The 15,484-nt window shown below is 44.3% G+C and overlaps 1 protein-coding gene across 1 annotated transcript; it reads right to left on the reverse strand.

Annotated features, from left to right (window-relative positions):
• Positions 1–689: 689 nt before the first annotated feature.
• On the reverse strand, positions 690–11,488 carry LOC147010904 (serine/threonine-protein phosphatase 4 catalytic subunit-like). The gene is made up of 8 exons (XM_085858594.1): positions 11,111–11,488; positions 10,912–10,963; positions 10,414–10,464; positions 10,216–10,317; positions 8,260–8,433; positions 8,032–8,158; positions 2,911–3,100; positions 690–2,167 (listed from the first exon to the last, which is right to left on the reverse strand). The coding sequence occupies exons 1-8, from the start codon at positions 11,206–11,208 to the stop codon at positions 2,038–2,040; spliced, it is 924 nt and encodes a 307-aa protein (XP_085714720.1). The 5' UTR covers positions 11,209–11,488; the 3' UTR covers positions 690–2,037.
• Positions 11,489–15,484: the final 3,996 nt, after the last annotated feature.

Consider the following 15,484-nt stretch of genomic DNA (forward strand, 5'->3'; position numbering starts at 1 on the left):
CCTGTGTAAAGCAATCTTTTTATAACAGGCACGTGTAAACACTAATTAAATTTGTGTTGATGACAACAAATCATGACAACCTCAATATAAGTTCTTCACAATATATATTACTCGATCGCTTCCAGGAAAAAACCCAGACAGTATATAAGCACAAGACCCGATTGAGGCCTGAAGGCCAATTATGTGGGGTCTTTTATTTTTTCTAATCTAAACATAGCCCTTGACCTTCCTCTGGATGAAAGAGGAGGCCATGTAAAGTTTGGTTGCACTTGTTCCCACAAGGTCCGAACGCATGAACGGACAAACAAACTTTCTTCTTTCTATATTTGGCAACAAAACTTTCGATTGTGTTGATCATTAATTGATGTGGATTATCCTGAGAAAAATAGGAATGTTGGAACACCTGATATGTCTGATATGAAGCCTGTATACCAAACAAGAAGCTCCAGCAGTTAGAGTGTGGAGATGCAGAATGGTTTGGAATTGGAATAGGGATCAAACAGGGGGGGTACACGCTCTCCCCTTGTTCAATCTGTATTGCGAGTACATGATGAGGAAATCAAACTAGCATGACAGAGGCTGGAATCAGGATTGGAGGAAAACATATCAACAACCAAAGGTATGCTGACGAACGACACCACTGTTGGCAGAAAGTAAAGAGGACTTGATTAAACTGCCGCAGCCAGTGGTGGAGGAAAGTTAAAAATGTCGTCTTTATTTAAACCTAAAAAAAAAGGAAAGAAAAAAAAGACTAAAATCGTGTCAACTGAGAAGATCACATGGGAATAGTGGAAAGTTTCATCTGCCTGGGTTCCAAGATTGAGGTGAGTGGAGAATGTGGAACAAAAATTAAGACAGTTAGCATTGGGGAGAACAGCAATGTCAGGATTGACAAAGATCTGGAAAAAGAAAAATTTGACAAAACAAACCAAGAGGAGGTGAGTCATGGAGAGGGAAGAGGAAAAAAAGGAAAATGATTGAGAGTTTTTAAATGTGTTGGAAATTAATGTTATAAATTCCATGGATTGCAAGAAGAACAAACTAATCAGTGCTTGAAGAAATTAGAGCCACCATGTACATTAGAACGACTGATGCTAAAACTGAAACCGTCATACTTTGGACACATCACGCGTGCAGAAATCAACCATGCTGGGTATGGTTGAGGGAAGACGAAGAGGCAGATCAACACCAGCAACGTGCTGGATGGATGGATAGATAGCTAGGGTAAAGGCTGCACAACTAAGCCGTCTCTCCCAGAGCTTCAGGAAGCAGTGCAGGAAAGGGATGTTTGGAGAAATCTGATCATGAATGTCACGAAGTCTGGACACCAATCATTCGAACGAGATAAATTCAGGTGAGATTTTTGATTTGGGAAACGTTAACCTTACAGAATATTGAAATGGTTTTTGAATATTCACTTTTTTCAGCTTGTTCAGCACAAACAAGGAAACGTAATTTCAACAGGACCAACCCGAAAGTGTCCAGATAAACCAAAAGATTCCACAAACATGAAGAAAAATTTATTACCATTTTTCCCCCTCCTCCCCCCCACTTCCCAAAAAGAAATAATTTAAACTACATTTAAAAACAGGATAGGATAAGAAAGCTTGAAGGAAAACCAGTTTGTTTCAGAGCTGGTGACCCACATGCAGGATTAAAAAACACAAAAAAAAAAACATTTACATGAAACCTCAAGCATTGCAGTTGTGAACAGGTGAGGATTACCTGTCGTATAAATTACGGCACAGCAGAGGGTAGGCCGATAATAATAAATAGTTTTCTGGTACAAAGGAGCTGCAGACAAGAATAGATAATTAGAAAACATTTCTACAACTGCTGCTCTTCAATAAGAATCGTTAAGAGTAGATGCCGGTGTGGAATATGAGAAGAGGATCTCACCATTTCCTGTGGTCCTTGCCCAGGACGTGGGTGATGAAAAGGAAAAAATGCCAAGAGTTAAAAATTTTAAAAAGTGTGAACATGTTTCAGGTAACGAGCATGTCCAAGTGCAATATTCCCAGTCTTTTGCTTTTTGCTTCACAAAAAGTAGTCGGCAATCGGCTTCTTGGCAGGAATGCCTCGTTCTTCCTGGGGTGCCGCTTCGAAGATGGTGAACTCCTTCTGAGTGTGTTCGTCCAGTTCCAATATTGCTGCCACATTGCCACACCTGAACAGAGAGGCCATTGCGTCAAAAGAGGAACAAGAGAGCTATTCGACGCTCGCGTCGGTTTACGCCAACGAGCAATTCGAATGATAACACCCACCAATTGAGAGTTCACTAACCGCCAAGGGAAGCAAAGTAAAAGCTGACATTTTGGCATTTAACCCTTCGTCGTAGCAAAAGGATCGGTACACAGTGTGCGGAGGGACTTCATGTTCCCGTCCATTGGGTTTGCCTTCCCAGGTGGAGAACGCGAGTTGCATTTTTGTGATCGCCACACCACGTTAAATCGGAGAGTTGGAGACATGAAGGGGAGAAAACATAATTGTTGGGTGCAAGAGAATAATTTAGAGGGAGGTGAACAGAACTCAAGATGGATGGGGAGGAAAGATCCAGAGGATGTGGAACACGAACGAACAATTAGAGAGAATATACAGTCAATGAACAAGTCAGGCACACCAAGAAAACCCCCAAACAAGTTGCAGGTGGTGAGCAAAATTGTACAAAAAAAAAACAAAAAAAAAACAACAACTTGAACAGCCAGAGGCGGCAACAACACTCAACAATGTAAACCAGTTACAATGGAGGGGCTCAAAATGATCTGGTTAGTGGATTTAGCTTTGGAAGAACGTGTCAAGAATAGTTGGGGTGGGGGGAGCGGAGGTGGGAAGAGGGGAAATAAATAAATCGGAGCACATGGTCAGCAAAGTGGCCATCATGATTTTTACAAGTAAGAAGTGCATAATTACCGGTAACAGTAATTTGGAGCTGACCATACGGTGAGCACGGTCTCCTGAAAGTGCCATTTGTACCCTTCCATGACCAGCTGATGGGCTCTGCAGATCATCTCCACATCGTTAGCCACAGTGAACTGTGATACCACATCACTCCCAAACAAGTAGCCAGCACCCCTTGGGCTCACTCCCCAGCCTGTCGTTTCTGCAATTAATAGAAATTGGAAAACAAATTGCAATTTGCATTCGCATCAACATAGGAAACGTTGATCTCATGACGGAGTAAAGGAGTACATTCAAGCCAAGGATTCAATTCTGGATTCAGCCTGCTGGTTGCATTATTACTCAGGCAAGTCTGTACCGCCGATGCATTGCCCCTGCACATTAGAGCAGGAATTTGTTCAGGGTGCAGGCGACAACTCGCCTCTTCACGAAGGACACCGTGGGATCTTTAACGTCCACCAATGAATGCTGGAAGACAGGATGTCTGTTTAACATCCATCCAAGGGACAAAGCACACATTGATGAACCACCATGCCTGTGTAACAGGATGACAGCTTATAGCCGGGCTGAGATTCAAACCCAGGCAATCTTGTATTCCTTCACGATTACAAATCAAGACTTTCTTTCCATTTTGAAAACTCCGGTGTTTATTCAGGGAACATTTACCATTCCCTTTGAAATTAATCCACTACACCAGCACACAATGGCCTACAGTATCTAACAGATGAGTGAATGGCTCAAATTTAAAAGTGATGTACATTAAACAGTACTCGATCAAACATCCTGCCTGTGGAGCACTTCGTAGTTGGATGTTGGATCCAATGCAGTCTACAACCGAACAAAACACAAAGGTGAGTACACAACATCTGAACTACAGGTAATGGACAAAAATAAATAAATAAAACGAAACACCTGGGTAAATAAGGGACACCAAGCAATGGCTTCCACAAAGGTGTGACCCACATGTCAATTAAGCAAATAACATCCCAGCATGCTTAGGGTCACGTATAAAAATACTGCACAGGCCTGGTTGCCTACAATAATGGCTCGCATGGCTTCAAGAGGAGACCCCCCCCCGCCCCCACCACCAATGCAACCATCCACAGAGCATGTGGTCTCCCAATGGTTTGATGAACATGACACGGCCTTCTCAGTCACCGGATCTGAACCCAATCGAGCATTTCTGGGATATCCTGGAAGGACGCCTGCAACAGCGTTTTCCACCTCCTTCAAACAGGTGAGAATTGATCGATTTTCTCGTGGAAGAATGATGTCTGTAGAATCCCTCCTATAGAACTCCAGACGCTGGTGGACTCCATACCATGGCGCACGCACGCGGTGGCCCAACGCCATATTAAGTGATTTTAAATTGGTGTCTCTATTGGCGTGTGCACACCGATCCACACTGATGTTGGACCAAATTGGCTTTTACTCCCTTTAACTAAGTTTGAACAATAGCAGCTTTGCGTGCGTACGTGCAGAAATCGCAAGAAGCACACGAATCTCTTAACTCTTAAAACCAACAGGTTTATTTCCCTAATCCCGACCAAATAAATAAACAGGGGATGGTTGAACCGACGGAGGGATACGATGACGGGTTGAGGTCACGAAGAAAAGGGGAAGAAAGAATTGATAACTTAATTAATTATGTACATGAGACTCGAAAACCTATGGTGCCACTTACACAGCGCGCACGCACACACATCAGATTTATTCACAGATGGGGGACGATGTGAACCGTACGAGGCCTTCACTCTGCTGGTGGACGAGGAGATGACGAGACGCATGGCAGGAAAGACAAAGCAGGGACACTGGAAAGAGCAGGTACAGGAGAAGGAAGGCACCACGGACAGAACAGCCCTTTTCTCTCCAGCACACGATCTCCTCCTCTGTTGGCCCAATCCCTCCTCTGGTCAGAAACTCCTGCTCTCTTCCTTCTTGCTCCACTTCATCGCCAACTCTCTCCACTCACTCTCACAAGAGATCTCCAAAATTCCACCCTCTTGGAGTAACGAAAAGCTCCAACCGTCACTCTCTGGACAGCGCAGCCGTTCTTCTCGACCTCATCCCAATTACTTACCCTGGACCATCCCCTGTATGGTGCACAAACAAGACTATTCTTAAGCTATGCTTCCCTACTTAATCACTTCGAGACGGGCGAACTATTCGTACACAGACCACACCACTCGATACATTTACATCTCCTCGAAGGGAATATCTACCCCACACCCGACAAACGTAACACTTTTTTTTCGTCCACTACCTGTATCACACAAGTGCTCCACCAAATTTTACACTACAAGAAACCACATTCATACCAACAACCGGCACATCTATTCTTACAAACAATTAAACCAACATGCTGAGGTCACGTTTCGATAACTTGAAACATGCAATACACAAGCAAATGGATTCATATTCTCATTGGGATTATGGCACGTGAAAAGCTTCTCCCCCAATTAAAATTTTACTTGTATCCTTACTGCCACCCTCACCACATCCCTCCCAGCATTTCAAGCAATTTTTATTCCAATACCAACAGGAAACCTACCACAAGGAAAGATTTGTGATAAGCTGGAACCAACACAGAAAAGGAACATCTGAGCAGTGCTTTCGACTCCCAAGCATACCGTGACTGTTCTCAAAACTGAGATCCCAAGGCAATGGCACATAACACACGGCAGTTCCAGAGTTATTTATTGCTCGTTTCAGATAGGGTCCTTCCCTTGTGTTTAAGGCCTTACAAAAGGAAGATGCATTGTGAAGGATTAGCTAAGTTTCCCCCACCCCCCCCCCCCCATATACGAACTTCTCACACGACCGAGTCTACGCCGCTTGCACACGATTTGCATATGCACGCAAAAACCTATTTGAATCTCCAAGCCACAACCAAACTGCCATTTCCACCACAATGCAAACGATAACCACCCTGCCTACTTCAAATTACACACCGGACTACACCGGACTTCATTCTCATTCAAACGGCACCATTCAAGCTTGCCATTCCAGCCTTCGACCACAATCCATCATCGCCTCACCCAACGATGCTTCGACTCCATAACCACATCAACCTCCTTCAGCTCGCCACCACCCACCACCTTCCGGCACCTCAGGACCAACATCTCGCCTCACCCACGCACGCACACCTTTGGCTAACGATCGGGCTCAAGCCCAGCTCGTCACAAGTGGAGCCTTTTGCACCCAGGCGCAAGTGTGCGCTTGCCGCTCCCTCACGTTCTTCTAACAGTGAGGATCGCCCTGCTATCCAGAAAGCCATCTTCCCCCTTCCCAGGAATTCAAGCTTTACATGACGCACACACACTACACGTCAGCCCAATGTTAGACCAGGAGCTGATCTGCGTGGCAGTCGGAGGATGACTGGAAGTGGAACCAGCACAGTAACTTCACGGAGAGGATGACTTCACCTCAGAGCACATTTAGACCAATGTGCACGCTGCGTGACACATGCTCCCAGACCACTCCCCACAAAAGACAGGGATTCACCCTCAATTCCACCCCCTCCCCACGTGCTCAAGTACCAGTGTCGGTCGCAAGGGCAAAAGGTGCAAAATTTTCAACTTCAAATTTGAGCGAGTCCTCTGGAGCAAGAGCTGCTGGTGGTTGGAACGGAACGAACCACTGAGAAAGCGAACCCAGCGTCAAGCAGTACGGGCACCATATTGAGCAAGAGGTGAAATCTGCAATAACAAATGATAAGGAGTACTCATTCTCACACGTTCTCTCTCTCCCTCTCGTTTCCGACCCGTCTACTGTGGAAGGGGTTGAATTGAATTCTCACCCAACGCACCAGCACCGCACATCACTCACTTCTTCAACACGCAGCGACACCCCCCCCCCCCCCATTTCTTCATGACCACCCCCTCCCCCAACACACACACCACTCAGTCTTTTGCTGCATAACATGAATACTGTGCATCTCTGCTGTACAAATACCCCTGTGAATGTTTACTGTGTCTTCACTGTGCTGCATGCTTTTCCTCATGCCCCTTTGTAAATACACCCAATGTCAATTCAGTTCAACCTGCTCGTTGCACCCTTTCCTCCGACAGTCTGGCATGGTCCACATGTATTGCTAGCCTAGGACGTTCGACCCAACAATGTTAGCCAGTACGTACGTGGCAGCTCTGCTCGGCTTCATCTGATAAAATAAGATAAGAGGAGTATGTATCGAAGGTGCGAGCCCCCCTTGATATTGCCAAGCTACAGGAAAGGTAACACGTATCGTGGCAAGAATCCTGCCAGGTATGGCTGAATCAATCAGCATCCATGGTTGACCAGCAACCCACTGGACCGCAGAGTTATCCAAGGCTGGTGACCTCATAGCCGGGAGGAGCCAGAGTGCTTTCCCTCATGGCGAACCTCGATCCCAGAGTCCGTAACAATACAATAACATAAAAATAATAAAATGTCCTGCGTTATAGCTCCAACATGAGCCTTGACTATATACAAAAACAAGGACAAATGTGTCCAAGAGCCGTGTCCTAAAGGTTTTGTCTTCACCAGAAGAAGAAGAAGAAGAAGAATAAGAAGAAGAAGAAGAAGAAGAAGAAGAATAAGAAGAAGAACACGAAGAAGAAGAAGAAGAACGCGGAGCTCTCTTAGAACCAGCGTTCGCAACGCGACACGGCTAAAAATTCATTACAGAAAGTCGAAACATCAGCATTTTGATCACAATAACAACAACAACTTCCGATATTTCGTCACGTGCCTTGATGGAGCCAATAGTGAGACCCGTCATGGAGGCTCCTCGTTCATGACGAGAAAATCGTGTATTTACGAAATTACAACACATTAAATGGAATAATCTTTAAATAGTAACGTGAACTTTTTGAAACTTTAAAGCAAATGTCCGAATATATTTAAAAGTTCATGATAGACGCTCTCAAAAGGCACCGTCAATGCGAGGATGTGTACAGGTGTTTAGTATTTAAGGAGATACGGATAAAAGAGCCGAGTCCTAAAGGTTTTGTCTTCACCAGAAGAAGAAGAACAAGAAGAATAAGAACAACGCCGAGCTCTCTTAGAGCCAAGTTCACTACGCGAGACGAGGCTAAAAAATCATTTGGCTTTCGTGCTATTCACGCTGCAGGCAGAAATACTGTAGTGACCGACCTTCTGGGTCCGACCAGAGAAGATCACACATGGGTCCGTCGTGTGGAACCTCTTGCTTCCGGTCAATGGTACGGATCTGATCCAAGGTTTGGATGGAGGGTGAGAGGCCGCCATGGACGCAGAATATCTGCACAACCGTGCAAAGGACAAACGGGAAATTAAATAGTCACGAGGAGACGTTTGGCCTCCGACATTATGATCAACAAGGAAGTACTAAAACGAACATACCTTGCCGTCAATGATGGCAGACAGGGACAGGAAATCGAAGATTTCCGTGCAGTACCTCCAGACGGCGACGGAACCATACTTGCGCATACACTCATCATAGAAACCATACACCTGTGTAATCTGCCTGCTTTCATGGTTCCCTCGGATCAACGTAATTCTGTCGGGGTACCGTACCTGCAGAACATGTACGAGTTCATAATCAAATAAATGTCTCGTCCAATCTCGATCACCGATTGGCAGGAACCCAAACTCAACAAACACCTCAAGGAGCTCGTATTGCTCTCAAACCTTTACTTCAAAAAAAAAAAAAACCCCTAATTTTAATTAAAAATAATTTTGACTGAAACGAGAACACAGATTTATGCATCAAGAACATTTTGAGTTTCAAAAGGTACCGCACACTCGCCTCCAAACTGTCTCGGCTCGGTTTGAATCCTGACCCAGCTATAAACTATAAAGTCGGCGTTGTGTCTGCTGGCATTCGTTGGTGGACGTTAAAGACCCCACGGTGTCCTTGGCGAAGAGTAGGCGAGCCATCACCGACTGATGTAAAATGAGCAAAGTAAAAATTCCTGCCCTCACCAGCAGAGGGCATTATACAGCAGCGGCACAGCCACGTCCTCAGCCAATGATGCTACATACGAAAGAAGAAGTTCCATCGGCCTTTGTCCGTTTCCTTTATGGCAACATGGTGGTCACACTCCACAAAAGTCTCATTACTGACATCACGATGACCAGCAAACACTAAAGAGCTCACAAATAGGCCAAATAGTTTCCTTTCTGACAGTACACAATCACCGAACAAAGGCTGGACCTTATATGCTTTATGTTTATCGCAAATAAAGCCTGGCAATTATTTACATGCAGATAATTATATAATATTCCAAGAGGAAGAATGCCTCCTCCAATACTTTTACAACCACATTACTGGAAATCTCAGAAACAATTGCACATTCAGGAAACAAGGAAATTTCTCATGCTCATTACCAAGCTGTATATTATAGATGGGGATTGAAGGAGGTACCCACACTCACTTGAGATGTTTAGCCTGGGATCAAATCCTGACCAAGCTATAAACTGCCATCCTGGTGTTTTGTCAGCAGAGCGAGGCATCAATGCGTGGACCGTCCCTCGGATGAACGTTAAACTGGGCGTTTCCGTCTACCGGCATTAGTTGGTGGACGCTAAAGATCCCACGGCGTCCTTCTCGAAGGGTAATCGAGTTATCACCAGCATCACAAACAAATTACAAATCCCAGCGCTGATCGACTGCTGGAAAGGTAAAGCCAAACCACCCACAGCAAAGCAATGAAAGAAACTGCTTCGGCAGAATCAACGCTCCAAGGAATATGGCAGATGACGATCATGTAAATTAGCTCAGATCATATTCAGAGTTGTGTGCAGGTCAATTATGAAACCGACTATCAAGACAGATGAGTTGACCGATTGAAGTCCACACGTATTTCATCACTTGCGTCTTCAAAATCAAGACCGCAAGGGTCGTACAAGGTAGTGTGGTCATGTGCCACCTCAATGAGTTGCTCAGTAAAACCAACCATAACCGTTCAAAATAAATTATTTTCTCATCCTCTGTCTTTCCTGTTTGTTCATTCCCTTTGCAATTGGACCTAATTGTGGCCCCACTACCCTACTGTCAGTTCACAGCTTGCTCAACATGGAGTCTCAGTCTTGGAGGGAGAGATAGAGCTAGACAAACACATAGACAGACAGAGAGACACACAGAGTCTATTCTCCACTTTACGCTCAGAATTGCTCAATTTCACCTTTTTATACTTTTCCTTCTATTTTTTTTGCCACTGAAGGTTTAACACCGTCCCTTTTGGTTGGCGGTCAGTTGTAATACCACGAGAGGGCCCTCTCCGGCTTCGATCAACTTTCATGGCCATCCTTCCACTTCATCTCCCAACCCCCAAGAGCGCTTAAGCGAACACACACCTTGAGGGCGAGCAGCAACAGAAAGGTTTCGACGCTATAGAAACCCCGATCCACAAAATCTCCGAGGAAGAGGTAGTTGGTGTCGGGGATTTCTCCGCCGATCTGGAAACGGCAGCGATATAATGGCACGGATCAGACGGACACGTCGACCGAAGAGCAAGCAATAGTCGAACTCGAGAAAAGTGGACACACACGTACCTTAAACAACTCCTTCAGGTCATAAAACTGACCGTGAATATCACCGCATACCTAAAGGAAGGAGAGGGGGCAAGTGGGAGGGGGGGTGCACACAGATGGAATACAAGGTCAGGTGAGGGGGTGGGGGGGAACCCATAGCAGCTGTGGCAAAGAAAGCAAAAACTTTTGGCGGCAAATCGAAAGAGAGACGGTGGCACCACAAATAGATCACTTAACCCGCTACAAGGAAGGTCATCACGGCTCTCTCACGAGTCTTGACCTCCGTAATAAAATCAAAAGGTGTGCGGAGGGAGACCCACACACCTGCACAACAAAAAAGGCCATTACATAACGGCACACCAGGACAAGGTCCACTTGGAGGATCCAAGTCATTGTGCTTTGTGACGTCATGGACACAAAAACCTTTCAGCTTGTGTACCCCCCCCCCCTTTCTAAACCCCACTCCCACTTCAGACCCGCTGTGAGCTCTGGTAGCAACCTTGTGGGTCTTACACTCACCGTGACGGGAGTGTCCACTCGTTGTACGTTGCTTTCCTCTGCCAGGATCTCTCTGTCGGGGAACCCAGGAAACAATACATGGTGAGAGGTCCGCCTGGGCCTGTATCCTGGAACTCCATTGTACAAAGAACGAGAAGGGGAGGACAAAAAAACCAAAAAAAAAAAAAAAACCCCACCCCGAGACAAAGAGAACACAAACCGGGCTTTGCTGCATAGAGATTTCACTTCTCCCTCCTTAATCAGCTCGCACTGCTTCAGCTGCTCGATCCAGCGATCAAGATCACTCAGCTCCCCCATCACGGCGGAGCGGCTGCTCGGGGGGGAAGCGACGGCGACTCGGCGGAGAGGCCTAGCGAAGGCTTCCCGGTCAAACGCCAAGGAAACGCCGGTTCCACGCGCTCAATCTCCGAAGGACGCAAACTATTAATATTAGTATTAACCAGCGCCGCCTCGCACTACATTCAGACAACAGATCTATCGGCATGTGGGGAAAAACTCGATGATACTAAAACAAAAAAAAAAAATGAATAAAACAACAACTAATTAAACAACTTATACATCTCCACAGCGGGGCGGAAATACTTTCGTCACGTGATTTACGACTACCGAAAATATCGTTTTAAATCCCTTCGGATAGCGTTATAATGCTCTGCAGATCGACGTCGATGGATATTTCACTTGTTATTATGTGACTGAAAAATTTATACAGATCGCGAAATAATATTGAACGAGGCACCGAACAGCGCGCATCCTATACACCGCCCAATGAAATAATTTACTTGTCCGTTAAAAGTGAAAAAAATTGCTCCGTCAAATAAAGCTTGCAGTATTAGGATATAATAAAGCGTATTATACAACTAATTTACAACTGTAATTAAAATAATAAATGAGAAAAACATTAGCAGAAGAAAATAAAAAAGAACAATTCAACAGACGACTCCAGTATCCCAACTGCACTACAGTGTGTGGTTTTTTTATCAACCCTAAATGATTTCAGTTGCCGAAGAAAGTAGAGTTGCTGTTGTCCTTTGAAGACCAGCGATTTACGGTGTTGTGACCATGATATCGATGAATATTCCTGGAACAACAACAGCAGCAGATTTACAACAACAGCAGCAGATTTACAACAACAGCAGCAGATTTACAACAACAGCAGCAGATTTACAACAACAGCAGCAGATTTACAACAACAGCAGCAGATTTACAACAACAGCAGCAGATTTACAACAACAGCAGCGGATTTACAACAACAGCAGCGGATTTACAACAACAGCAGCAGATTTACAACAACAGCAGCAGATTTACAACAGCAGCAGATTTACAACAACAGCAGCAGATTTACAACAACAGCAGATTTACAACAACAGCAGCAGATTTACAACAACAGCAGCAGATTTACAACAACAGCAGCAGATTTACAACAACAGCAGATTTACAACAACAGCAGCAGATTTACAACAACAGCAGATTTACAACAACAGCAGCAGATTTACAACAACAGCAGATTTACAACAACAGCAGATTTACAACAACAGCAGATTTACAACACCAATGTGAATTCCATTGGCTGCTCGAAAAGAACAGCGTCGGGCAACACTCCCAGCTGTCCGCACATACTTGGAGCTCATCCGCAGATCGAACCCCTCCCCCCCCCCCCCCGAGCCCCGACAGCTGCCTTGTTAAGATTTAAGTTCTCGAAAAGTTTTTCCACTTCATTGACTTCGAGGAAGAATGCGCTGGCCTTGTGTTTCAGAGAGAGCAGACAGAGCACTGTGCTGAAACTTTCGATGTTAATACACTTATCAACCATCATCAGGTTCATCCTGCAGATGGTCAGTCTCCTTTCTTCGGTGTGCAGGATCTTTAGTACAGCGTGGCCATGCCACAGGGTTCGTTTAAACGTTTGGGGGAGTGTTAGGGTTAGAGATCCTTTTAAATAAATGATCCCAATGTGGTTGAGGTTGGAGACCATTAAATTTGATATCAAGTGATCATACATGAAGGATTATGTTAAGAGTTGGAGGTATGAGGAGAGCTTGGTGCTACACTGGGTGGCCTGAAAGTCGCCTGAAAAAACACCCCCAATGGCAGAGAAATTCCACGTCATCTAAAATGGGACTTCGAGTCCTCATCGTCTCCCCCCCCCCACAACCCAGCCCAAAGTCCTCAAATCCTCTCTACCTCCCCCTCCCCACCCCAACTCTCTGTCCTGTCTTCTTCCTTTCTTCTTCTAGTACTCACCCCCCCCCCACCCTCACCACCCAATGTCCACATTCCCCCCTTCTTATTCAAGTCCTCATCAAACATCAAAAATCAAAAAGAACCCAGGAAAAAAAATTATGGCTCCCAGCCATGCATCCGATCAAATTAAAATTTAATACATGTATTCCCCATCACCACTAGATCATTAACGTGAAGTTTCACATTGATTGATTAAGCAGTTCCAGAGAAAACATTATTTCTTTATTTTTCCAATCCAATATCGCTGCGAAACCATGTGACGTATCAATTATTCCTTAACAAATGGATGTTCCTCATAGATAGTCTGTCATACGTATAAAGTTTCGACTCAATCTGTTGAGCCACTTCAGAGAAGAAGATTTTTGAAGGTTTTTAGCCACGTCTCGCATAGCGAAAGTGGCTCCAGGAGAGCTCGGCGTTCTTCCTCCTCTTCTTCTTCTTCTTCTTCTTCTTCTTCTTCTTATTCTTCTTCTTCTTCATCTGGTGAAGACAAAACCTTTAGGATTCGGCTCTTTTATATACAGGATCAGGATCTCCTTAAATACTGAACACTTGTACACATCCTCGCATTGTGGGTGCCTTTTGAGAGCGTCTATCATGAACTTTTAAATATATTCGGACATTTGCTTTAAAGTTTCGAAAAGTTCACGTTACTATTTAAAGATTATTCCATTTAATGTATTGTAATTTCGTACATATCCTATTTATTTCGTAAACACGATGATGGGTCTCGCTATTGGCTTAATCAAGGCACGTGACGAAATATCGGAAGTTGTTTTTTTTTCTTCTTCCTCTTCTTGTTCTTGTTCTTCTTCTGGTGAAGACAAAACCTTTAGGACGCGGCTCTTGGACACATTTGTCCTTTTTTTAAAGCAATATGGCTGCCAAATCACGTGACCGATGACATCATCAAATTTTTTTCTGTAGGCCTGTATCCCTCGATGACCCTCAAAATTTTTCATACTGATCAGATGTGGTGTTCTACCTATGCAATTATGACATGATACTGAAGGCACCTATGACATCATGAAAAATCACTTATTCCCCATGAGGAGTACTTGCCATGTTACAAGTTTAAAAATTTTCCTTGGTGTAGTTTCAGAGATACAGAGGTCCAAAATTTTTCCTTTTTTTCCACACATGGCTGCCACGCCATGTGACCTATGACGTCATAATTATGATTTCAACATTCTTGAGTTGTCGCACCTATTAGACCGTGGGCCGAGCTCACGTTTTGTTTAGTTTCGTGACCCACCTCGTGTATCTACCTGTATTTATAATATGTTGTGTGAAAATATTATAGAAATCATATCTGAAACTCGTCAAGCACAAAACTTGCACATTTTTTTCAAAATATGGAAAAACACCTGAAATTGTGACAATTTTCTGATAAACATCATCCAATCACGGCGCTTTTCACATACAGCGCCACGCTCATCAACTAATCACACGCTTCGTTTCAGGCAAGCTGTAAACTCACTAGCTGTCATGGCGACGTACATGTCGTCTGATGCTAGTGCTGCCGAAGATTCTGAAGGCAGTTATTCGGGGTTCTGTTTTATGCATGTCATCAACACCCACAGCAAAGTAATTCCATTTAGTGAGAAAAGCATTAAGAAATTTCAGGAATGTGCTGCTAAGTGGATTGATGTGGAAGGAAGCCCCAAAAGTAAGGTCGCTGTCAAGGCGCTACAAGTACGCCACAGCCAGCACAGGCTCGGTGTGGGGATTGCAGCTACTGTAGCCGCCGATGCCGTGCCAGTTGATGAGCATGATGATCATTATAATGACGATGAATGTGACGGATGTGGAAGGTAGGATATCCTTTCTACCGTTAACTAATTTTTGAGAAAATGGTCAAAATCAATATCCATTGATTACTATACTATAGAATCTAACTGTCATGAATCCGATTGGATGTTCTGCTGTAAATTCTGCTATCACTTCGTATCAGTATCATCCTTTGAAGTTCAATCATAAACTGACCGTGACATGTGTCAATGATCCTAACTGAAATCTAGACTAGTATGGAGTATGGCCTAACTTAAAATTCTAAACATGAATCACAACACTACCATTGTTTCCATCTGCAGTTGCTATGTATTCTATTAAATCAACGATGTGGTGGCAATGTCAGCAAAGCCTTGATATCACGACACTGTTTCACAGGTTGTGATTCGGTCAGCTCTTTTCATGGAAAGTCTAAACCCAAAACCTTCAAGTTGTTTGAAAGTGACACTGCTTGCCATGCTGTCTTTCAAGAGTTGGGGAGTTCATTCACAGTCAGTGATGAATTGGTGAAAGGTGTAGAGAAATTTGTTTGCAAAATGTA

The sequence above is a fragment of the Eptatretus burgeri genome, chromosome 16 (genome assembly GCF_056783735.1).
Source record: "Eptatretus burgeri isolate ZD-2024b chromosome 16, Ebu_testis_v1, whole genome shotgun sequence".
Lineage (NCBI taxonomy): Eukaryota > Metazoa > Chordata > Myxini > Myxiniformes > Myxinidae > Eptatretus > Eptatretus burgeri.